Here is a 26755-nt window from a genome sequence, read left to right on the forward strand (position 1 = left end):
TCCTCCCCCTTCAGGTTGGTAACCATGACTATTCTTCTGCTTCACATCACTTTGTCTTTGCGGAGGCTTTCATCATGGTAAACTGTAACGCAGCTCTGTTTTAGCTGGTCTCACAGACAGCATCAGGAACAGGTGTGGTATGATCAAAAAAAGGAGAAGGAGGAGCTGCTGTGAAAAAGGACAATTTAACAAGAGCTTAAAATTAAGACAGTTTTTTTTGTTTGTTTGGGTTTTTTTTTTTGGTGGAAGGGTTTTTAGCCTCTGACTGCTAAATGTATGTATTTAGGCATACATTCAGTGTATATGTTTGTCACCTTGGACACTGTCTAAATTTCCTACAAGCATTGCCTTTATATATCTACATACATATATAAAGGTGTGGAAAATATCATAAATGCTTACACATATACGGAATATTCATAATGGATGGATATGTATGTATATGTATGTGTAACTATACACATATTAATAAGTGATATGTGTATTGTGTCATTGCAGAGCATTTCAATGCTTACCATACATACTTTAGGTCTTTGTCACACTGAAAATATTTCAGCTTAGCTGAATTTTTGATTCATATTCGAGTTCACTTCACATATATGAATGACTTAATCAGAAGCAGGGGTCAATTTATAACACTTTGTTTCCTTTTCAGAGGATGGCAGTATGCAAAAGAAACTTTCTGTTGATCTACCTAGTAAGAATCCTCTTATCACTTAATCTCTAACAGTGAATTTAATAAAACACTTAAGTGAAAGTCAAATCCTTCTGATTATAAGACAATAAACTCTTTGAACTTGAACTTGATATGCTGTTCTTAAATAGGTTTGAATGAAGAATAAGTATGATTCTTTGAAATACCTGTGTAATTCAACAAACTTCAAAGTGCTTTGATGTGAAATAATCCTTCATTCATTCATTATCTGTAAGCGCTTATCCAATTCAGGGCCATGATGTGTCTGGAGCCTATCTGGAATCACTGGGTGCATGGCATGTGAAATAATGAAAACACATATAAAATGTATTCTATAAAATGCTAATTAACAATAAAAATGAATAAATATTAACAAACCCCATATACACAGACCAGCCATGACATTAAAGCAGCCTCCTTATTTTATCAGCTTAACATTCCATATAGGTTCACTGCATAGTTCTACAACTACAGACCGTAGTCCATTTGTTTTTCTGCATATTTTTTTAGCCTCCTCTTACCTTTTTCCTGCTTGACCTACAATGTTCAGGATACCAATACAGCAGGTATAATTTGGGTGGTGGTTATTCTGGGGACTGCAGTGACACTGACATGGTAGCGGTGTGTTAGAGTGTGTTGTATTAGTACAAATCAATAAGTGGATTAGACACGGTAGTGTTGCTGGAGACCTTAAACACTGTTCATTCTTACTGTCCACTCTGATAGACACTGAGGCGTTAAAAAACTCCAGCAGCACTACTGTGTCTGACCCAACTATACCAGAACAACACTCACTACCACACCAGCACTATGTCAGTTTAAGAACAGGGTGAAAGAAGACTAACAAACTGTGGAGAGCACAATTTGCACTACAGTCTGTCATTGTAAAACTACAAATTGAATCTGTATGGTCAGTGAAGTAAAGTCAATGATAAGAAACAAGGAAGTGTAGTAATGTTATGGCTGATTGGTATAATACCTGATTGGTGCTCTATTTATATCAGTGTGCAGTAACTGATTGTGCTTACTTTTGTACATTGGATTTTACTGTAATTTTATCATATGTTTAGCTATTTTTCACTTTGTAATCCCTTATATGCTTTACAAGGAGCTAGTAAATTTCACTAAAGTATGTCTTATTTCTTTACTGTGGGATGATAGAACCAGAACCTGGGCTGGCAAACTTTAGAAAACACTAATAGTCATTACACTTATTATGTGACACGTGAACATACAATTGTATGAGTCTCTGTAAAGTTGATAAATGGTGATATGGGAGTTTGTGCCCAGTGATTCAGGGTTGGCTCTGGACCCAGCACGACAATGAACAGAACAAAGCTGTTACTGAAAATGATGAAAAACGATACCAAAAATAATACTTTAGGCCAAGCCCTTATTTTAGAAGTATGCTCAGCAGCTCATGCAGCAAATGTGTACCCGTTTCCTGTATTCTCTCATTTTGATGAAGCTTTTAAAAACATTAAACAGATATTTATTCTTACTAAAATTCAGACTGTAGTTTTCTCTAGAACATTTCAAATTAGAGCACTCTAAATAGTCTCAATATTCATTAATGATGCTGAGATTTTGAAAAATGAGGGAAATTTGAGCACATATAGTCTTTCTAAACTTGTCTTTTTATTTGTGAATGTCTATGCAGCCTCCTTCCATCATTTTAAATTTAAAATGTGTATGTGAATGAAGTTCTGCCTAAAAGAGGAATGTTTGCATCTCTCGTATAAATATGATTTCAAACCTCATAAAAAAAACTCCAAATTTGCCTACAGAACTGAACATGGAGCAAAAGCACTGACAAAGGCTGCACCTTACTCTGACTGCATGTTCTTCGTCTGTGTGAGCGTGTCTTAACATGTGTCTGCTACGCTGGATATCACAGTAACCATAATGTGCTGTAAAAATTTCTCTCTGTCTCTGTTTAGATGATAGCATCCCTGAGTCAGCCACGGGGAGAAAAGACTCAGGTAATACTTTAGCCATGAAAGCAGCTGCAAAGCTTCCTCTTGAACTAGTGCAAATGCACACAAAACTCCACTGAGTCATCATTTTCCCAGAATGGCTGGTTAAATGGAGCCTGACTAAAGCACTACATTTTCAGGTTCTTTCCAGCCTATTGTAGTATGGAAAAGAGAGGTTTCCCAAAACTTCATAGTTCAGAACCCCACATTTGCTTGTAGGAAGCTATGGAGATTTTGGAAATGATCTGCTTTTTCATAAGTCATGGGAAAATGTAAAACAGGCTTGCAATGAGAGGTCATTGCAGCATGTAGAGTAGAAAGAAACGTAAGAATTTTCAAGTCGTGATGTGCCTTCGGACTTCCTCGGAAGTAGACCATCTGAAGCCTTTACAGATGAATAAGTGGGAGTCAATGAAAACATTTCACCATTTCTTCCTGCACAGGTTTCACAGTATTGTCTATGATAACAATCTCCCTCTTTTTTCCCCTTTTACAGGTTAATGGTTCATGTTTGATTGTTGCTAGCATCTTAATGCTTGTCACGTTGCTAAATGCTATGTTCTCAGCTGGCAGCTTTGTGTGTGTATACATGTTTATGTATGACAGAGAACATCTTTGTGTTTACAGTGGTTGAATGAATCTATTTTTGTGTGTGTAGAGTATGTATGTGCGAGTGTATCATATTTGCTCAAAGATTTCAGCTGTGATGATAATGTCCTACTCTATCTCTAGTGTGGTCTTTGGGGGAAGGGCAGCCTCCAGAAGACCTTGACAAGCAAGTAGAAAATCCTCCCCTCTCCACCTTACTGATTGAGAAGCCCCAAGGTGGTTCCATCACAGTAGGTTTGTATACCCAATCTTGCTTCTTTGAGAATGAAGAGTAACCTTTCCATTAAGGAATACTTTTTATGGCAGAACTCCAAAATTAATGCAGAGTTTCCAAAAGTGGGATGTGGGGGGGGGGGGGGGGGGGGTGCACACAACAAGGGGGAGATTGCGGGGCAGGGGGTGGATGGACATCATGGGACATCATGGGAAATCATGGGCCTACAAACGAGGCACTGCTATATGTAAACTGTAGCCTAATATAGCATGTGTACAAATACGTTTTAAAGTGTTTTTGTGCAGCATATTATTGTAAATTCAAAATTTTTTTGTCATTTAATAGTAATGGTTGTGTAGTATTAAAAATATGCTACTTCCATACACACTAACATCAAAATCACCATCTTTAAATTGTCTAAACCAAAATTCATACATACTTTTGGATACAGTATTATCCCCAAGAACAGAACAAATTGAACAAACACATAATTTTGCAGCATTTTTTCCTTTTGCCATTTTCAAGCCACATTATTTTAAGTAATTGTTTTTATTGAAAAATAAAATCCTTTTTAATACTACACAACAGTTAAAGGCGACATTTGCGTGCTGTTTGCATGCTTGAAACCACTCTAATGTATTTACAAAACCAAGTGTGTGTAAATGGTTATAACAACTTTGTGTTTTGGTCCAGTATGCTAAGCTCTTGCACCTCTCTCTCTCTCTCTTTCTCTCTCTCTCTCTCTCTCTCTCTCTCTCTCTCTCTCTCTCTCTCTCTGCTCACGGCAGAGAAATTGCACCTGGAGGTTTTTAGACCACTAATATATACCTCTAAAGTTGAAAATCATGAACTGAGTTGAATAGTTACTCTATTCCTTCTCAATAAGTGGGTAATATTTATTTATTTTTGGTGTAGATGGAACTGACTCTTAAATGGGAGAGCCCTAACTGCATGAACATAAACACAGCAAAAGCACTACAAACCTAAACAACTCAAGTTAAAAATGAGTTCCTGTGGTAATTTAAAGTGATTAAAACTTAGACAAGTTAAATTTCAGCAACATACAAACAACAGGCATTTTAGCCCCTCATAGATACTGTGCAACCTGAAAAGACAATGAGCTTTTGAACATAAACAAACAAGAGAACAGTGATTCCCCACAATCTTACACATTGCCTTTAAAATAAAATGACAAAAAGCACCTAATAAATGTGGAAAAATAAACTGTATAATTTCCAGCTCATCCATACGTGCATAAAGAAACACCAAATTGTTTTTTTTTTCTAAAATTGGGCTGTATCTAAATCAATTTACTTGTTTCTAAGGTGGAGACATTACCTTCATTGCAAAGGTAGAGGCCAAGGACTTGCTCCGCAAACCAACTGTCAAATGGTTCAAAGGGAAATGGATGGATCTGGCCAGCAAGACGGGGAAGCACCTACAACTGAAGGAGAGTTTTGACCGCATCACCAAGGTAATAATACCTGCTGATTTATTTAATATATAAAATATAAAAGAAAGTTCTCTGCTTTCGATGTCTACTGAGTAATTCTGCATGCTTTGATGTATTGCCACTGCAGGTTCACACATTTGAGATGCACATCATCAAGGCTAAAGAGAACTATGCCGGGAACTACAGATGTGAGGTCACCTATAAGGATAAGTTTGACAGCTGCTCCTTTGACCTGGAGGTCAAAGGTTTGTCTAATTTTACAAAAATTGTTATATTGACAGAATTTATTTTATGAATTAATTAGAAAAAAATGTTTGATGTGCTGTTTTTCAGATGTTCCAGAGATGACTCAGAGTATTGATATTCGGTCAGCCTTTAAAAGAAGGTAAAAGGAGACCAGCCACATGACCTTGTTCAATTTTGTTTTAACTATAAAATGTTTACAAAAGAAGAAGGCAACAGGACCATGCACCATGTCAGTTTCATTTAGAATATGTTTATTTATTACTTATTTTGAAATTAGAATATTTAGAATTTAATTTGTATATCACATTTGTATATTTGCATATTGTTGGAGCAGGTACGATTATGCGGGAAAAGTAACAAATGAAAAATGCGTGTATGTGTACATTTAAACTAGTGTTTGTCACTGTTGTTGTCTCTGTCGAGAAGCTGTGGTTATTTGTTTAAAGTTGAAATTCTGGTCCTGTAATCCTCCACAAACCGATGTTGGAACATGGTTTGATGTTCAGGATTAGTATGTTCACCATGGACTAATTCCAACAAATCAACCCACAGATCAAACAACAAAACATGCAAACCAATGTGTTGAATTGTTCAAGGCCAACGCTTGCATTTGAAAACTCCCCGGTGATGTGTCAGAAAGCAACGCACACTATTATCGCTCACAACATTCTCACAAAATGGCTGCAAGACAACACTGCAGCAGTGATGTGAGAACGCTGTCCTGGGTCTATTGGGACCAATCTTCATAGGCCTTGCACAAACTAATTCGCTAAATGCTGTTGACAATGCTCCCAACAGCAAAGCGAACAGCTTTTGTGTATGCCTCAATCATGCATTTGTTTGGACCTAATGCATAGATTGCAGGCTGAGGCCCTAGTTGCGTTGTTTTTATTCTAGTGTTTCTGACTGTCTGTCTAATTGAATCTCCATTAATCTCTCCTTGTTAACAACAGCAGTGAAGGCCAGGACGATGCAGGGGAGCTTGACTTTAGTGGGCTTCTCAAACATAGGTGAGAACCACAGTCCTCCCCTCAGGGGACAGAGTCATTATTTTTTTTCTTTTTTTTTTCTTCCCCCAACCCTAACTAGGGTGTCCTCTTCTTCCCTTTTTCACTTTTATCTCTCTTTTCTCGTTTATTGTGGACTAGAGAAGAGACAATTAGTGCCTCATTTTTCATCTTTCCAAATGACTAATTTCAGTAATATTTCATTTTGTTTACATTTTTATGTGTAATCTGTAATGACATGGTAAATATGTTCAGTACATGTGTGTTCACATTCTTGGAAGTAACCAATGAACATCAAACAGTGTGTAAATCACTTGTTTGGCTGAAAGGACACAGCATTTTTCACCATTGTTTTTGAGTTTTTTACTTTTTCCCCCCACACAAAAAGGAAAAAAAATGCATTTTTGGGGTTGTGCTTTTGTGTTCTTCTGTTCGGTGAATAGCACATACGAAACTCCAGTCTTAGAAATTAAATTCCACATTTATTTTGGCTTGTCTCTTCTTCTTCCCCATATATTCAGAAACACCAGGTTAGTAAAGAAAGTAGGTAATTAAGTTAGACCTTACTCTCGGTAAGTACCGTAATCCTGTAGTTATACCAAGCATGGATTGTAGCGATCAAAACTGGACAAGCAAGAGTGTTGGCCTACTGTAGTCTGGTAACACTTCATTTACGGGCAGCATTCATGAAAGCTCCAGTAACACTCAGAAATCATGGAAATTGTCCTTTGTTTTCCCAGGATTAAACCTTTAATATCCTGAGCTGAAAGGCACCATGGCCACCTTAAGGCATAGACTACAATGTTAAATCTATTTCAAGCTAAAATTTAGGAATTAATGATGAGAAATGCTTATAGTGTCACACTAGTAAGTATAATGATATTCAGATTTTAAATATGACCATGCAAATATAAAGGATAACTTTAATCGCTGTACTGAAATTGGTAAGCTTGTGAAGAATCTTCATGAAAACTGACTAGATAAACTGATTTCCCACAAGTGTGCTTTGTTTTGTTATGCTGTTAAAAATTAACCTACAAACTGTAATACTTTGAGAAAATAATCTATTATAAAACGGAAGCAAAGGGCATATTTTTTCCAGTAATTTATGAGTAGTTGGTGGACCACCTTGAAATGAAGCTGCAAAATAGTGTTATCGCTACATTTTTATGAATTACCACTCAATTAAAACGTAAATACAAATATAGTTACAAATGTAATCTTCAGTGCTCTTAATACCTGCCTGAGTATATGCAGACATGAAACATACTATAGAGGAAATGACAATAATCATTTCGTGCTGTTCGCCTCAAACCTTCCAGACATTTAGGAAAATGTCTGTGAAAGAAAGGCCTGTTTGACATGCTGATGACTAACTGAAAGTTTCACATTTTGAAAAGTAATAATAAAAAACACAACATGCTCAGTAACCATTTTACAACACTTCTGTTCACAATTAATAAACCCTTAACCTCTAATCCTGAGCTAATCTCAAGGAATAAGTTGTTTATGAGTTTTGAATTAGGAAAATTGCAAAGGGATGGGCCTACTTAAAGTGTAAGAAGTGAAGATCATCTTACCTCTCCAGCATGGCTTCGTATCAACATAAAATATTTTTAATTGCAGGAATGAACTTCACCTCCCTTTAGTGTTTATGCATCAATTGACAGTGTAGTATACACTGTAGTTATTAATCCTTTCATGAATACACAGATAATCACCTGATTTTCCCTGACATACTCCCTGTGGTATCAAAATATAAAAATTGCCCCTCTTAATGGAAGTACATTTACAGAAAGGCTTGTGTAGCATCTAGTAACAACCCCACTCCTTAATGCAAACACCTCATTTCCCTGACAGGACCTGATCCCATAGATCTTTTATTGATCTTACATAACAATTCATCACAAGACACCCACAAAACAAAAGATAGAATAAACAAGATTTGTGCTTTCTTTAGCCCATCCCTTTGTATGACATGTACAGAGGAACTGGAGAGAAAAAGACAGTAAAAACCAGCAGATCAAACTCAAACAAAACTTGAAAATAAATGCTGGAAATTCCATGCTCAAACACAAGCATTCGAGTTGGCCCCCTTGTTATTGATCTTGGTTCCTCTGCACATGTTGTTAGAGCCTGTGTGGAGCTCGTGAACGGATACTTTTCTATTGTGTGGTACCAGAGAGCCAAAACAGGAGGAAGTACCAGAGGTGGACGTGTGGGAGATCCTGAAAAACGCCCGGCCAGATGAGTATGAGAAGATTGCCTTCATGTACGGCATCACCGATCTTCGGGGTTTACTGAGGAGGTTGAAGAAGACAAAGAAAGAGGAGAAGAAGAGTGAAGGTGTTGAGTGAATTTATTTCAAATGTTTCTGGCAATTTGTGAAACTTTAAGGAAACGACTGGCAGAATGTTCTGGAACATTCACATTTAACTGCCGCAATGTGTTAAAATATCTAACACGGTCACTCACAAACACAGACTCGCAGATGACACAGACTCACACTCACACAGTACACACAGACTCTCACACACACACACAGAGTCCCAGCACTATTTTGGGGATCCGCTATTTTGTAGTAGTGTCGAAAACATGGACAGTTTTCAGTGCATTCAAACAATCCCACAATGCACTGCAAAAAGTACATTCCAACCCATGTACACTAGCAGAAACCACATATGCATAATCCACTGCTCTTTGGTTAAAACCCAAAATCTTTCACTACCTTCCTGAATTTAATTCCCTATAATAACACATTGTATAATGAACAATATAGTGAATAAGGAACCATTTTGGACACAGGGAGCATCTCACTCACATCACACACACACACACAGTTTGTTTGTAATCAGAAAAAAACAGCTTTCTCAAGGTTTCCCAACTACCGCTGCAGAGATGCAATCACACTCGCAGTTTCAGCAGAAACTGCACACTCTAGTTTTTTTAAATATATTTTTGTTTGATAATTTGATCACATTATTACTGAATTCACATATTCTTACTTTCCTTTAGCTTTTGCCAAGAAGTTAGACCCTACATATCAGGTGGACAAAGGTGGGAAGATACGATTAGTCGTGGACCTGGCTGATCCAACAGTCGATCTGAAATGGTATAAAAATGGCCAGGAGATCCGTCCCACTCCTAAGTAGGTCACATCTTTTACTTAAGTACTTACTTAGCATTTTGTTTATTCCCATCTCTTTTCACAAATGAAAGGCATTTTTGGGGTTCTCTCACAAAATGTGTTTGATTTGTGGTATGGTTTTGCTGTAATTTTATCTGTAGATTGAGCTACTACAGGTCCCAGATGTAATGGCTCATGCAAGTTCATTTGTTTCATATTAGAACACTCTCTAAAATTATGTTAGTTGTTTTTCTGTAAAATCCAGGTTTCTTCCAGACCAACTTGCAGTGAACCATTACACACAGCCAATAAACCACATTACTTAAATTTTGAGTTGTCTTGTAATGAATGCCATGCATTTCTAGACATATATGTGGATCCTGAGCTACTATTTAAATAGTAATGTCTTGTATCACAAGAATAATTATCCTTGGTTATTAACGACAGGACTTTTATTGTGCAAGAAATGGCTCTACCTCCTTTACAGGACTTTAATGGAGTGTGGCTTTGCAACACCAACTTTCATTCATTCATTCATTATCTGTAACCGCTTATCCAAGTCAGGGTCGCGGGGGGTCCAGAGCCTACCTGGAATCATTGGGCGCAAGGCGGGAATACACCCTGGAGGGGGCGCCAGTCCTTCACAGGGCAACACAGACACACACACACATTCACTCACACACCTATGGACACTTTGGAGTCGCCAATCCACCTACCAAAATTTTTTTAGTAGCATATTGTAACTTTTACTAAATGTGGATGACAATTAAACTGTCCTTAAAAATAGTTGTTACAATTTTAATTACACTTGTTATAGTGTAGTGGATAATATGATAGAAGACACTATACAGCAGACTGGGATTTTCTTCTTAACCCAGACAAGCACGCTGAGCTATTTCAGTATTGTTTGGCAAGGCTCCTAACACTACATTCCTCTCTGTAACAAGAGACATCTGAAGCATTAAATTGGAAATTCACTCGTCTACCAGACTAATGTAGCATTTAGCCAGTACTCTATTTAGCCAGAAAATCTATCAGATATTGAATCTACTGGTAATATTCACAAATTAAATCAAAGTCACAAAAATGTCCCCAAGTTTGTTGAAAGTCAAACTACGCTAAAGCCATCTGGGTGGTTAGTGCAACTTTCTTGCATTTAATTTCTGATGCTGTCTGTTGTCCCTGGAACACTCTCTCTTTCTCTCTCTCTCTGTTTCTCTATACATCTGGCTCTATAACTTTATAACAGTGGCTCTTATAGCCTCAATTGTTCCAGGCATGATGTATTTCTGTCCTTCTGTCCTGTCCAATTGTGCCTGTTGTGCCGTGGTGCTTTCATCTCTACACCATAACTTCCAACTCTTCCATTCTCTCCCTGTGGTTCCATTCTGGCTCTTCTTTTGGCCTTAAGTAATAGGAAGTAAGTCTGCATGTCAGTAAGTCTTAAAATATTTGCCTCTTGTGTCCTTTGATAGTCTTTGTCCTGGTGTGCAGTGCCATTTTTTAGACTAATAAAGCATGGAGGGATGTGTAATTCTTACATACAATAGGACAGTTACTTCTAGGTAGATTTTGGTTCTAACCAGTCGTGAAGCAATTAAAGGGTTATCATTAGGTGTTTATACACTTAGGTTTATGGCATTGCGTATTTCAGCTTACTTTGTTTTAAAATGTAAACAAAATTAAAACAATTTGGTTTTATAATAGAACCTGTACATATTGTGGCTTCTATGATGTTTTGAATAGAAAAGTAGAGTTCTTCCATAATACAAAAAAAAGCAATAGATGGTCTAAAAGGTGCATTGTCAGTAACTGAATTAATGATTCCATTGGCCAGGTATATCTTTGAGCACAAGGGGACACAGCGGATTCTTGTCATCAACAACTGTCAGATGAGTGATGATGCTGCCTATGCAGTGGTTGCAGGAGATGAGAAATCTGCCACTGAATTATTTGTGAAAGGTATATATGTCCACACATTTATGAACTGATAGTCAGAGTAAATTTAATTAATTTTCACGTTTAAAGGAGTTATGTCCCGATCAAGTTTCTTTTGCCCCTGATCCGAATCTTTTAATAGTATCTGCAGATACCGTATTCTGGGTAGGTTCCGGACCCACCGTGACCCTGAACTGGATAAGCGGTTACAGACAATAAATGTATCTGCCAATACCAATTCCCAATCCGATACTTAGATTACCTAGATACTACTGTTACACAGTGCACACTTCAAGCAAACACCTTATATGAAATCATCTAATGTTATTTTTATGTATAAAGAATTATTTTGATTCTAAAATCAGTCAGGGGCAGCACGGTGGCGCAGCAGGTAGTGTCGCAGTCACACAGCTCCAGGGACCTGGAGGTTGTGGGTTTGAGGCTCGCTCTGGGTGACTGGAGTCCTGCTCTGTGAGGAGTTTGGTGTGTTCTCCCAGTGTGCGCATGGGTTTCCTCTGGGTGCTCCGGTTTCCTCCCATGGTACAAAAACACACGTTGGTAGGTGGATTGGTGACTCAGAATTGTCCAAAGGTGTGAATGTTGAGTGTGTGTGTTGCCCTGTGAAGGACTGGCGCCCCCTCCAGGGTGTGTTCCCTTTTGAGATCAGATAGGGACATCCCTAAGTCTAAAGGTGATTTTGATTATTTAAAAAAACAAAAAAACAAAAAAAAAACATTTTATAAAATTAAAAAAAAACAATGTGTGTCGGCATTCTAATCTCTCTCTGTTACTCTGCTCATGGCAGAGAAACGGCATATGAATTTTTTTTATACAACTCCAAACGTTGAAAAGTATGAACCAGGATGAGGATATTGTTTTATTCCTGCTCCACAGGTGATTTATTTTTGTTGTTTTCGATCACTTAAAGTGCAGATGTCTCCAAATTTGGGAAAGAGCAGAAAAGTAAACACGGCTACAAAACAAAACAGTTCAAGTTAAAAATGAGTTTCTGTGGTAATTCAATCAATGTATAAATACTTACAGACAAGTTACTTTTCCTCAAACATACCGTTCCACCTTAAAAAATGCGGAGCTTCTAAAAGTAAACAAACCAGAGAGAACTGTTCCCCACAATCATAAATGTTCCCTTTAAATATCTGATGGATACTGACGGAAAACATACTTTTTTCCCCAATTTATTACTAAGCTATGACTGCATTCAGTGAGAGCATTATCAGGTAAAAAAATGTAGTCTTATTTTATGATGAATTTGTACATGTAGTAGTTTTGAAAACTTTTGGTACTCACTGGATAGCTTACATATTTTTTACATATTCCAAGTGAAAATAAGTACACATTATATAGAGAACCCACATCTGCACAATTGCTGTTTATTTGCTGAATTTAACATAAATTCAACATAAACTATCAGATGATGTATGTCTCCCTAGATTGTTTCTGGTGAAATCTTTGTCTTTGTCTGTTTATTCTGCAGAGTTACCAGTGAAGATTGTCAAAGAGCTGGAGACTGTGAAGACTACAGTCAATGAAAGGATTGAGCTGGAGTGTGAAGTGTCAGAAGAAGGAGCACAAGTTAAATGGTTTGTGTGCTTGTGTATTTGAGAGAGAGAGAGAGAGAGAGAGAGAGAGAGAGAGAGAGAGAGAGCAAGATAAAGATAGGGAGCACTTTACACCACTTAAGACCTATATTTGCATTTGTAACTTTCATTTTCACACAAAAAGCTAAATTGAACCATACTGAGTACTGTTTTCCATTTTATATCTCACCCTAATAGGATGAAGAATGGGGTGGAAGTTCCCACTGGGGTGCGTTCAAGATATCGCGTTAAGTGTGAAGGCACCAAACATTGGCTGATTATAGATGATGCCATGAAAGAGGACACAGGCACATATTCCCTCATGGCCACAGGGGGCACCACAGAAGCCCATGTCCAAGTGGACTGTACGTAACATTATAATATTTATGTACTCACGTATCATTAATATATGTTTGCATCAATAAAATATTTACATGTATGTAGAATTCTCTCTAACTATTCATTATGCTTACTTCTCTTACTTTCACTCTTTGTTTTTTTTTTCTTTTTTTTTCCTTCTCCCATGTTCTTGTCTGGTTCAGTGAAGCCTCTAAAAATTCTGCAGGATCTACAGGATATGACAGTACTTTTGGGAAAACCTTTAAAGTTGCACTGTGAGATCTTACCTGGGAATGTTCCTGGACGTTGGTATAGGAATGGCCAGCTGATCCAGTCCAGCGATCGCCTCACCATTATTCACAGAGCCAAGTACAGTGACTCAGCTTTGCTCATATAAATGATTTGTGTTATTTTGTGGTTGGTGTTTTGCCCATATGTCTAACGTGTTTTTCAGTATGACAGAAAAGAATGGGTGTGAACAAACCGTTATATTTTGATAACATATCCATTTTTTCTCTGAATTCTCTGAATTATTGGTTCCTTTAGGAGTTGAAATATGAAATATACTAGACATAACCTACAAGCAAGCTACTACTTGCACATAAAATCATATTGAATTTAAATCACAGGAAATGTATAAATTAAAATTTGAATCAGTAATGACCTTGGAATTTGTATCATCTGTTAATCTTCGATGGGAAAAGAGCAATAAGACAAAACCAGGTTTACCAAAGAGCAGAATCGGTTAAAGTTTCAAACAATGCTTTATTTTATGTTATAAAGGAATCCAGCTTAAACCTGGAATTCCTAATATGGATATATTTATTTACTAATAAATATACTGCCTCATATACATTTGGGCATACATGTTCTTATTATCTTATTAGTCAGAAATGTTTCACTTTCACTCAGCTTTGGTCAAATTGTGATTCAATTCTCATAGTTTAACCACACCCACAGTAGGTCTACCTCTTCTATTTAATTGCTACCACTTCTCAAACACCATCGTTTATCCTTTTTTGCATTTACAGGGTCCACAGGTTGGAAGTTGAGAGCTGCACTCTTCATGATGCTGGAGACTACACTTTTGTGCCTGAAGGATACTCCCAGAGCCTTTGTGCCAAAGTCCACATCATAGGTATTAACTAAATATCATGGTGGTATTACAAGGGTGGCACAGGTCGCAGCAGGTAGTGTCGCAGTCTCACAGCTCCAGGGACCTGGAGGTTGTGGGTTCAAGTCCTGCTCCGGGTGACTGTTTTTGAGGCGTTTAGTGTGTTCTTCCTATGTCCATGTGGGTTTCCTCCGGGTGCTCCGGTTTCCATCCACGGTCCAAAAAAAAAACACAAGTTGGTAGGTTTGGTTGGATTGGTGACTCAAAAGTGTCCATAGGTGTGACTGTGTGAGTGAATGTGTGAGTATGTTTGCCCTGTGAAGGACTGGCTCCCAATCTAGGGTTTGTCCTCACCTTGTGCCCAGTGATTCCGGGTAGGTGAATGAATGAATGAATGGTGATATTACAGGTTACAGTTAATTTCAAGAGGAACCTTGAAAGTGCCCACTCAGGGTGTTCTGCATTTCATGGGGTGAACTGTTACATAAATAGGATTTTATTACTCATACTGAGCAGTCAAATAAATTATGAATTGCTCTAAACTAACCAACATGAACTGGCTTAAATGCGATTTCAGATCCCCCAAAAGTGCATTTGGAGGCTCTGAATGCTCCAGACAACACTGTCACCATAGTGGCTGGAAACAAGCTGCGCTTGGAGGTCCCAATTAGTGGAGAACCTGCTCCCAGGGTGGTGTGGATGAAAGGAGAGAGGGTGAGTGGAACTGGAGTACAGCAGGACTGGTACTGGTGTAGCTTGATAAAAATAGTTGAAGTAATATAAGAGTGATGTCATGTAAAGCTGATTTATCAATTTTAGAATGTAATAATCTGTCCATAGCAGCAGTCTACAGTAATTAAACAAAACATTTTTGTTTGTCCTGGCTTAGGTCATTCTTGACACGGGGAGTCGAGTTCATGCAGAGACATTTTCTGACCACACCTGCCTCACCATTGATGTGACAGAGAGAGAGGACACTGGCAACTACAAGATTGTTCTGCAGAATGAAGCAGGAGAGGACACAGCCTGTGTCAAAATCAAGGTTGTTGGTAAGTCAATCAGATCACTGTATTTCAACGAGAATGTGTAATTCTACACTGAAATGTGTACAGCTAATGTGGTTTGCTTCATAAAAATTAATTACATCACAACAAACATTACAGATAATGTAAAAAAGACAGACACTTAGACTTACAAAGACACTGCTTTTCCCCATTGTTCATTTGCAGATCAGATTTGCCATGTAACACTATAAGTACTTGGTTTACAGTTCAGAACACTGTAGAACAGCTGAGGTTAGGTCATTATTCTGGTGACCTATTCTGGTGGTCCTATTGTTGATGGTATAAGCTGAAATAAGGTGAAGTAATGACTTATTTATGACTTCATCTCTAGATATCCCAGACGCCCCTGGGGCTCCCTTGGTCCCAGAGGTGGGAGGAGACTGGTGTACAATGTCATGGGATCCTCCTTTATATGATGGTGGTTCTCCTATCCTAGGTAAAGTTTTAGTTAATCAAAATTACTCATACTTTGTATACAGCATAACAAAAATAAGTAGATTCCCCAACACTATTCTAATGTAGAGGTCTTGTGTTCCTCTGTCTCTTAGGATATTTCATTGAGAGGAAGAAGAAGCAGAGCTCTAGGTGGATGAGACTAAACTTTGATCTTTGTAAAGAGACCGTATTTGAGCCAAAAAAGATGATTGAGGGAGTGCCTTATGAGGTGCGAGTATTTGCAGTGAATGCCATTGGTGTGTCCAAACCTAGTGAACCCTCCAAATCTTTTGTTCCCCTCGGTGAGTACCTACCCTTAACAGGAATGACACTGTGTCCTGTTACCTACACATACTCCATGTCTCAGTCTACCAAACACTGTCAAAGAGTTCCTTTGATCAATTATGTCACCATTGCTTGTTTAATTATATAATTGTACACAATCGTAGCAGATCATATCAAGGGAAATGGCGACGCTATAGATACACCATTACACAGTCACCATATCTGAACTTGCCCTTGGGTCTCCCCCTTTGCAGCTGTTGCGGTGCAGACTCCAGCATCCAAAGCATTCTGACTCTGACCTCCACCACACAAGCCTGAGATTTAGAGGATATTAAATATGTCTTTATGATGGCTGCCAAATCATCTGAGGATTATAGGTTTAGGCAATCAGGGTCTCTCTTGGAACCTGTCACACTTTGGGCATGAGGAGCAGTGGAAAAATAGAGAAACATAACATAATGAGATCTAGAGACAAGATGCCAGAGAGATACATGGAGGACTCCCTCCCCTCACGTGTGTTCATGTATGTGTGTGTTTGTGTGTATGTGTGTGTGAGGGAAGGATTTCCTTCTGGATGCAGTTTGTGGAGCATATATCTCGCAATTATATACCAAAATACATCAGCATGAAGAGGCTAACAGCCAATATCTAGTGTACTTCACTATATTTGTCATAACCAGAGAGAAATAAAGACACAATTACTTCATTCCTATTCTAGTAGCTTGTTCATGCAGCAGCTGACAGCATACCACAGCAGGTATTTACTAATTAAACACCTCAACAAACCTGAGTTGAAATAAGGGCAGATTTCTCAAACAAGTGGTTGCTAAGCCAAGTTCCTAAAACCTGCAGAAACAGATGATAACAAAAGTGTAAATCTTTCCTATTCTTTGTAGAAAACAGCTTTGTTACATGACTGGTGGTGACATAGGATTCTTATTCAAGTTAGCAAAATGGCATGAGGATCCACAGCACCTTTTTTCTAACATTTTAGTGGGGTGGCACAATGGCGCAACAGGTAGTGTTGCTGTTACACTGTTCCAGGGTCTTGAGGTTGTGAGTTCGAGCACCTCTCACTACCTATGAGGAGTTTGGTGTGTTCTTCCTAGGTTTCTGTGTGGGCTTCCTTCAAGTGCTCCGGTTTCCTCCCGTGGTGCAAAAAACAAATGTTGCTACGTGGATTGGCAACTAAAAAGCGTGATTGTGTGAGTGTATGTCACTCTGCAAAGGACTGGCACCCCCTCCAAGGTGTCTTCTCACCTTGTGTCCAGTGATTCTGGGTAGGCTCCAGACCCATCATGACCGTGAACTGGATAAGCGGTTACAGATAATGCATGAATGATTGAATGAACATTTTAGTGGCATCAAATACATTTTTGGGAGGTCAGAGGTCCTCCCTCTATCTACTCCCCTGACATGAGCACATGAATGTCTGTGTGCTGTCACATTTATTCTCCATAGAGGCAAGTTTTAACTGCCTCATAACTTTGTTTCTGTTTTTTTTTTTTTGTATGGGGATATCAGTCTCAAGATTAAAACCTGGTTTTAATTCGCTGAGGAGTGAATATAAATTATGCAAATGTACAAATATGCAATTATTTGTCATTGTACAATGTAAAATGAAATGTGTCTTCTGCATTTAAGCCATCTGTGTGGCACACACAAATAAATTAGTATTTACATAGCACTAGGGGCAGTGAATCTATACCCAGAGCGGCAGGCAGCCATCCCCTGTGCCCAGAAAGCAGTTGGGGTTTGGGTACCTTGCACAAGTGGGCTTCAGCTGTGGATTGAGGGTGGAAGACAGTGCTGTTCTTCACTCCCACCACCCCCAGTTTTTCCTGCCGGCCATGGGTATGAAACCAGTAACCTACCAGTCCTAAGCCTTCTTCTCTAACAGTTAGGCCACGACTGCCTCAATCTCGCTTGTCAAAGGGTGGATATAACTGGTGGTGAAGAGTCCATTCTTGATTTTGTTTGGTGCAGATCTAAGTGACTTGCTGGTATTACGCTCATGTTGTAAAGCTAACATTGGCTCTCTTTTCTGCTCAAGCTGTCACCAGTGAACCTACAATGCTGGTAGTAGATGATGTCACTGACACAACTGTGACAATGAAGTGGCGTCCCCCAGACACCATTGGTGCCGCTGGGTTAGATGGATACCAAGTGGAATACTGCTTTGAAGGAAGTGAGCCAGCTCTATCTTTGTAGTTGTTTCCACAGCCTTTTCTTGCATAAACTGTTTACATATACATTTTTATTTTCAAAATATATCAAAATTCAAAGTTTTATAGGAAGAAACAGTACATCTTTATATTTATATAGATATATAAAAATCTGTCATTTGTAACTGTGAAAATTATAAAGCCTGCTTTTATAAAAACCGAATTGTTTTCTTCATAGCGGATGAGTGGATACTGGCCAATAATGAACTGACTGAAAAAACCAGGTATACAATCACAGGCTTACCTCGCGAAGCAAAGATCTTTGTGAGAGTGAAGGCCATTAATGCAGCTGGAGCCAGTCCACCCCGCACCACACAGCACTCCATTCTGGTCAAGGAGGTCATTGGTAAGACACTTCAGTCACTGGACTACCTGCTTTATTTATAAATAATAATAATAATTGGTCTAAATAAGCTCATTTTTGTCAAAAAACATAAATGTCTGTGTGACGGAGTGCATTTGTTCCATGATTGCTTTTCCATCTTGTTTTATTCTGTTTATTAGAAGACTTTGATTGTTGTGTATTAGAAGGTTTGTAGAAAAGAAAAGCTGTATCAGAAGTTTCTTGAATTTCTGTGGATATATTGGTTCTAAATATTGCAGCTTATAATGAAGCTCATGCATTTCAGAACCTCCTAAGATTCGTATCCCTCGACATTTGAAGCAGACATACATGCGCAAAGTTGGAGAAGTGGTCAACCTAGTTGTGCCGTTCATGGTAAGGCAACAGATTTGGAGAAATCCACACAAAATATATATTTGGTCAGGACCATGTTGTAATATTCAGATTTAAATCATTTTAATCAAAACCACTTTCATTAAAATTAAATTTGTAACATTTTCCACATGGCTCTATTTGAACTATTAAATTACGACTGACGAATGCATGGCCGGTCCACAGGGCAAACCCAGGCCAAAAGTCAGCTGGCTGAAGGATGGTCAGGCCATTGATCCCACTCAGGTCAGCATCCGCAACTCAGACTGTGATAGCATCATCTTCATCCGCAAGGCTGAGCGCAAGCACTCTGGGAAATATGAGATGACTGTGCAGGTGGAGAACCATGTGGACACAGCTGTTCTAGACATCCAAATAGTCGGTGAGCTAATAAATACATTTTATTAGCCTTTGATAAGCAGAGGTTTGGTGTAGCAAGCATTAATTCTACCTGTTGTTAGATGGGAAAAGGCAATTTGAGTGACATCCGAATAACCAATCACAGACCACTGACTTAGGGCATTTCATCATGAAATTTTAACATTATGTAAAGGCCAGCTGCTGTGTTCAAACTAAAAAAAATCCACAAAAAAGGAGATACATGTTTTTAAGTGGACAGTAACGATTTGATTAGGCTTCAAGCGTACTGACACTGTCCACAACACATATCACATGATAAGCTCTGGTTGTACTTGCATTACCTAATTTTACTGGACTGAAACATGCTGTAGAGCACTAAATTCACATATTTGTACATATCATAAAGCCACTGAGAAAATCCCAAAAGTTGTGTTGCAATTAAGTGTAGTAAACTACCTACCCATTGTATATTTCTAGGTATACAAATAGGTTTTAAAGTGTTTTGTGTAACGCATAAATGTTATTTGAATATTAAATTACACAAAACCCCTTTTTAAAACCTATTTGCATACCTAACATATACATGGGATAATTAGTTTACTACAATAAGTTGTGAGTTAAGGTATAGTTTCAGTTTATTAATAAAATGTCCCTTGTAAAAAACATCTAAAAATGATGTATTAATATGCTATGTTCACAATTGCTAACATCAAAATCACCATCTTTAAATCATCTAAACCAAAACTCACACATACTTTTGGATACAATATTATTCCTAAGAACAGAACAATTAGATGCACATGCTTTTGAGTTGATGGAACTTATAAGGAATGCAGTGACTAATAAATTCTTCTCGCTTGCCATATTCAACCTATTTAAATGTCAGGTCATTTTTTGTTGATTAAAATGACATTTGTCATTTTTAATTCTATGCAACCATAAAATGCCAAAAAGCAGGAGAATGTTTGAATTACAGTTATGTTACACAAAACAACACTTTAAAATATATTTGTACACCTAACAACTTGGTTATCTCCATTTATTGGTTGAAACTTTACTAGCCAGTTATTATTGCTGGGTTTGAGTGAATGTAATGGCAAAACTAGAGGTTGTTTCTGCAGCTGAGCAGTAGAGTAACGTTGATCAGTTTACTGTTCCTGATACTCTCTAAATCAGACCTTCCAGGCCCTCCTCAGTGCGTTAGAATTGAGGAGGTCTGGGGTGAGAACGTTGCTCTGGACTGGACACCACCAAAGGATAATGGCAATGCACCCATAACAGGATACACCATCCAGAAGGCAGACAAAAAAACCATGGTACAAAGTAGTTTTCTTTTTCTTTCTTTCTTTCTTTCTTTCTTGGTGCACCTTTTCATCCTGAGTTTGATATCCTACATTTTGAAATTGCTACCCAGTGTAATTTCAAACAAAATGTGTGCTATGTTTGTGTGTGCGGAACAGGAATGGTACACCTGCCTGGAGCACTACCACCGAACCTGCATCACTATTAGTGAGCTGGTGGTGGGCAATGAGTACTTCTTTAGGATCTTCTCTGAGAACATGGTGGGCCTGAGTGAGAATGCTACCACCACAAAAGACAGTGCAATCATTTTGAAGGAGGGTAAGTCCACACTAAGTCCTGAAGTTTTTTTGGCAGCTTATTCATGCAGTGCAACCAGAAGTTAACTGTTGGTTTAAACTTTGTTTAAACGGCTTTGCAAAGTGTTAGTATTTAAAACCCTGCACCTAACCAAATATCTTACTGAACAGCAAATTCGAACATTGATTGAAATGAAGGTGCGGTTTTTAAGAATGAATAAAATAAAATGTTTTTTTTCTATTATTAATTCACATTAGCTGTCTTGTTTGTTATCCCTCAAACTTGAATTAACAGATTCCACCCCTCCGTGTTTTGCTTTGTTCCAGGCAACTAACCAGTGACCAGTGGTACTTGTTGGTAAAAACAAGTACTGTACACATCTGTAACTCAGGTCCTGCAGCTGTGCAATCCTGGATAACATCTTTATTTAGGGTTAAGTGATAATATAATGTTGTGTGCAAAAGTTTGCAATTCCCCAGGTCAGATTAAATGTTTTGTGGATTTTACAAGTAAAAGTAAATTCTTCCTTTTATTGCACAATTACTGTTATTAGCTGAATTAAATAAAAAAAAATTAACATAAAATTGACTTGGCCAAGTTATGGTACATGTTATTTTTTATGTTTTATTTTTGACATACTTCTACCTCAGCAAATAAATAATATCAACAAAACATGTAACTTGGCCAGGGGTAATCAGACATTTGCATATGACTTTAGGTGCTATAACACAAAGTATGATGTTACCCATCGTCCCTTTGAGGCAGATGATAAATGAAATCGCTGTTGTTTCTTCCTCATCACATAAGGGAAATTCCCCCATGATACAGCACTCGGCCCGTATCATGCACAGTCCCGCTCTCCCTTTCCCCCCTATTCCTCCTCCATTTCCTCCTACTCTTCCTCCTCTTCCTCTTCTGCCTCCTCTCACTCTCATTCAGGAATGAACTTGAAGAACCCGGAGTACATTGACTACAACTTCACAGAGCCCCCCAAGTTCACCCAGCCTCTCATAAACACCTTCGCCATTGCTGGATACAACACCTCCCTTAACTGCAGTGTTCGTGCAAACCCGCGGGTAAGAAAAAAATCATATATCATTATGTGTGTTTTTTTTAGGAAATAATTTAGTATAACATCTGCACTAAGCAATTTGTAGGGGAACGTGCAGATATCAGATTTGTTATGGAGCTGGTCACGGATAAACAAGCCATGCACTCTAAATTGTTTTATAGCTCTACTGAAACTTTTGTAAATGAGGAATCTAACATAATCATGTGTATTTGACGTAAAACTGTCCAAGTACACTCAACAACGTAACTTTGCTGGAAAAAAAATAATAATTAAAATGAATTAAATTAATATATAAAGTATTAGGAACATTTCTAGTTGTCCTAGTCATTTTTGATCATGCCTATTGGTCCATTCCTTATTATTTTTTTTAAATGTATCTGTGTTCAAATGATCAATAAAAAAAAAAAACTACTAAAACAAAAAATAGAGATACAGCAACTATATGCATGAACATTTAGAGGTTAAATATATTATTAAGATATTTACCTTCAGTTAAATATTATGCAGCTGCTTTAGTAAGCACTGATTCAACACTAAAGAAGTGATACACTATTCATTTATAAAATATTAGGTTTTAGGTTAATTAGGTTGGTGTTAAAAGCCTGTGTTTTGTCTGTTTTCCTGTAATAATTTTGTAACAGCCCAAAGTGATCTGGATGAAGAATAAAATTCTCATCTTAGATGACCCACGCTATCGCATGTTTAGCAATCAGGGTGTGTGTACGCTGGAAATCCGGAAGCCCAGCCCATTTGATGGAGGCGTGTACACCTGCAAGGCAATCAATGACCTCGGGGAGGCACAGGTGGAATGCAAACTGGAAGTGAAAGGTCAGTCTGTGTGCAGGAGTCCAGTGACAAAGTCTACTGTTGTATTGCATAACTGATTAAACAAATTATAAGTGGGATTTTGTGCACCTGTTAAATAACTATTATATTTTATTAACTATGAAAATATATTCTCTAATATGGTGACCAGGATTCAGAATCAAAATGACACAGGTTATATTAATCCCTGGATTCTGTTGGTTGGTTGTTTTTGGCTGGTGGACTATTCTCAGTCCAGCAGTGACACTGACGCTTTTAAAAACTCCAGGAGCACTGCTGTGTCTGATCCACATGTACCAGCACAACACACACTAACACATACCTGTTCTGTGGTGGTCCTGACGATTGAAGAACAGGGTGAAAGGTGGGAGGGGAGTAAGAAATTATGCCGAGCAACACATGGGCTATAATCTTTAATTTTAGAACTACAAAATGCTCCTATATGATAAGTGATGGTGATTAAGTCTCCACTAAGTGTATATCTCAGCAGTTACATCTCCCCAGATTCCCTGATTGATATTTTGTAGGGTGTGCATTTGCTACTGTTTACTTGGACCACTTACTTGATATATTTCAGAACATGTGTCTTAAAATCACTGTTGAATTTAGCATACTATCTTATATTATTTATCATAGCTGATTCAATTCACAATATCACTAATTCCTTTGTGAATTTAAAATGTTGAAAAAACAATGTGAATAATGTTATAAATAACTAATGCTTTTGTTCCAGATATAACAGCTGCCTTTCGATGTATTTGACTGTGATATAATGGCCTTTGCAAAAGGATTCAGGCCAGGTCAGAGTGGGGCATTATACAAATAAATAAATAAATAAATAAGTAAATAAACACCAGAAACCGTCACTTTCTTTCATTTTACTGATTTACTACAAAGCTCACAGAGGAAGGCTATGTGAAGTGTTTCAAGAGCTGATATCATTTGTAAACTTTGTGCATTTACAGATATTTGTCATATTATGTATCTCATACTGATGCATTTTACTACATCACAGCAAATTTCTTTATATAAACATTGTTTGAAAATTATAAGAATGTAAGTGAGGCCAAGATTAATGTTGTGTGTAGAACTGTTTTGTGTTAATCAGCACCAGATTTGAACTCTACCATACCTACACTATGACTCTCATTTTGACCAGATACAATCAGCAGATTTGTTCTGTTCCTCCTGAGGATGGTGCCCCTTATTTAAAAACCTACATTACTACAAATATAATTGATTTGTTTGTTTCTCTATCCTTATGGTTAATAGTTGTTAGTGTAGCATAAAGCTGGTCCAGCAGGAATTGTCCAGAATATAATGTTTACACACTCTAGTTTTTGATTCAGGTATCATCTACCTTTGTGAGATTCTGACTTTATACCCACCCCCAAACCCCCACCCAAACAAAAGCCACAATTCATCACCTCACTAAAATGTCAGCATTGAGAAAAATAAAGGAGAAATTATACACCTTGGACTGTAACTCTAATGTCATTATATATTTTTTTTGCTTATTTCTACTTTCAAGTCTGACTGAATTACATGAATTCTGTTTCTTTGTCATTCATCTTCACATCACCAGCAGATGGAGATTTTCCTTGCAGTCTGTGCCTTAATCCTTCATGTTAAATCTGTAATGACTAAGTCAGTGATGTTGCCATATAACTCCCTCATATAAACACTGGGTTTAACCCCTCTTCTTTTCTCTCCCCCCAGTCATCACTCAGGAATAGTGAATATGTTATTCTCATCTAAGGTAAGCTTTCATATGGTTTCGAGCATATGAAGCTTATATATGTCATTCATTCTGCTCCTCTCAGTAATCCTGCTTTTGCTCATTTTCTTTTCTTTTTGCTGAACTATACATTATGCACTAATGTCTCATAGAACAATGGTGAGAGTTCTATCAAAATAAGCTTTTTTTAAATATGCTGATGAGCAGATTTACCTAGAGTGAAGTTCCGAAATAAACGTGAGCTGTTTTAGTATGCTTTCAGCGTTCTTCCTTGCATGCTGATATACCACAGAGCTGACAACTTAGGCTGATGTGTGCATTTGAGGAAGCATCCTCTGTCTCTAATCACCTGGAAACCAGGATGTGTCTCCGCTACTGTCTCCGAGGACAATCTGCTGCTTGTGTGATCCCCATTTTCATAGTAACTGTGTCTGTTGCCTCAATAACATATCCCACAAAAAGGGTGAGTAACGTTGTCCTAATTAGACCAAGAAGTCTGACTAAGCCGGCAGTCAAGACTGACATCCATGGTGACGCAGCTTTCATCAGCAGTTATTTTTCCAGATGTTTGCAACTGCGAGCCTACAGCATTCAAAATGCAACTGAATGTCATTTTCAAACTTCTGGCAAACTAGTCATTTTAAACCACAGATAAGACACTGAATGGTAAAACATTCCTCTGTCTTTTAGATTTAAAATGCAAAAGGAATTGTTAACCTTACTGATAAGTGTGCAGATATGAGATAAGATACAGTAGACATGATTGTACTCACAGTGTGCAGAGCCTGCCCAATACTGACGTCTTTTTCTCCTGCTTCCTTTCTCTGTCTTTATGTATACCTGTCTTTTCTTCATAAAAGTGACTGCCTTAATATGTGGGAGACATATTGTGGACAATGAGCATCCATCCTGCTGCATACTGCAGTGTGTTTTTTTCTTTATTTATTTCTTCCTTCTCTCTGCCCTACCCTTGACTACTATTTTTCTCTCTCTTAGGAGGCTTTACTTTCTTTGAACTGATGAAGCGCGGAGTTCCCTTGCATCTTATTGATAAATACATGAGCGACACAAAGCCCTCAGAATCTGAGAAGAAGGGATCTGACTGACGGAGGATTCATCCAGAGCTTTCCCAGTAATCCCTGAGATCCCATCAATGATGTGTGTGTCCAGTCTTTGGCATGGAATGCTGTGTTCAGACATGGACCTATAGTTCCCATAGAAAAGCCAGTTGTATCCATCAACCCTGCTTTCATGAAAGGCTGTTTTTCCCAAATCCCTGTTGATACTGAAATGGATGTCTACAGTTGGATTGGACAATAGCTTCAGAACGTATAAGATGTTGTAGAATTAAAGATATTTAAGGGATTCAGTGATAAATATTTTAAGGCATTAATTTTTTGTTGTTATTCTGGTTTTGGGAAATAAACTGCTTCACACAAATAGAATTTCAATTAAAAATGATAAAGGGCTTTTTCTTGTTTTATTGTTTTCCATGTTTCTCATCCTAACTCCAGTATTCTCAGTATGTGCGGAAATAATTCCCTTTACAAAGTAGTAACAGAAATCTCTCTTTGACAATAAATGAGTTGCATAAGTTAGAAGTGCTTAGCTTTAATTTCTAACTGAACTGGTGCAGAAGATGAAAATATTTGTCTAAGATTAAAAAAACAAAGTTATGTGTAGCATGATTGAGCTGAATAAATGTCACAGTATGGAAAACACACTTTGTGGGTTTTTGTGTGCTTATGTTTTGTTTAAGATCTTGCAGTTTTACTAACAATTGGGTTGTGTGATTTCTGCATACTAAAATAATGTTAGGTCTAAAAAGTAATGCTTACTGTTCCTAATAGAATGTACTAAAATGTTAGGGCTACAGTATACTAGCTAGTGCTATTACTGTTCTTTCTAATGTAATGTTAAGCTTAATGCTGCATTCATGTGCCATTGGAATTAATGTAAATATGGAACTTGCACATGAACACACATCAAGTCATAATCCTAGTGTAAAATTCAGAGATAATTTTGATACCTGTGTTTTCAAGTCTCAAATTGAGGTGACCTTTTAACATAAAAACAGAAATAGAATTGGATGGTACACAATTCTTTATTTTTAATAGTGCAG

The 26755-nt window shown here is 37.7% G+C and overlaps 1 protein-coding gene across 1 annotated transcript; it reads left to right on the forward strand.

The window, feature by feature from the left end:
• mybpc1 (myosin binding protein C1) lies at positions 1 to 26213 on the forward strand. The gene is made up of 28 exons (XM_066669563.1): positions 1 to 14; positions 656 to 697; positions 2635 to 2676; positions 3403 to 3513; positions 4819 to 4967; positions 5074 to 5191; positions 5280 to 5331; positions 6146 to 6202; positions 8382 to 8545; positions 9215 to 9347; positions 11164 to 11288; positions 12760 to 12865; positions 13061 to 13227; positions 13405 to 13570; positions 14233 to 14339; positions 14893 to 15029; positions 15205 to 15364; positions 15711 to 15815; positions 15928 to 16116; positions 18153 to 18287; positions 18503 to 18670; positions 18954 to 19042; positions 19226 to 19421; positions 20576 to 20715; positions 20860 to 21019; positions 21938 to 22074; positions 22712 to 22898; positions 25630 to 26213. Exons 2-28 carry the CDS (start codon positions 667 to 669, stop codon positions 25737 to 25739), a joined length of 3441 nt encoding a protein of 1146 aa, XP_066525660.1. The 5' UTR covers positions 1 to 14; positions 656 to 666; the 3' UTR covers positions 25740 to 26213.
• The last annotated feature ends 542 nt before the right edge of the window (positions 26214 to 26755 follow it).

This window comes from Hoplias malabaricus, chromosome 4 (assembly GCF_029633855.1).
Source record: "Hoplias malabaricus isolate fHopMal1 chromosome 4, fHopMal1.hap1, whole genome shotgun sequence".
In the NCBI taxonomy this organism is placed as follows: domain Eukaryota; kingdom Metazoa; phylum Chordata; class Actinopteri; order Characiformes; family Erythrinidae; genus Hoplias; species Hoplias malabaricus.

Excerpts from the sequence above, each read along its gene's own strand:
- mybpc1 (XM_066669563.1), top strand. The coding sequence starts at position 667 with ATGCAAAAGAAACTTTCTGTTGATCTACCTA. Across the intron at positions 13,571-14,232 it reads ACCATTATTCACAGAGCCAA|GGTCCACAGGTTGGAAGTTG; the intron begins GTACAGTGACTC and ends TTGCATTTACAG. Across the intron at positions 19,043-19,225 it reads ACCTAGTTGTGCCGTTCATG|GGCAAACCCAGGCCAAAAGT; the intron begins GTAAGGCAACAG and ends GCCGGTCCACAG.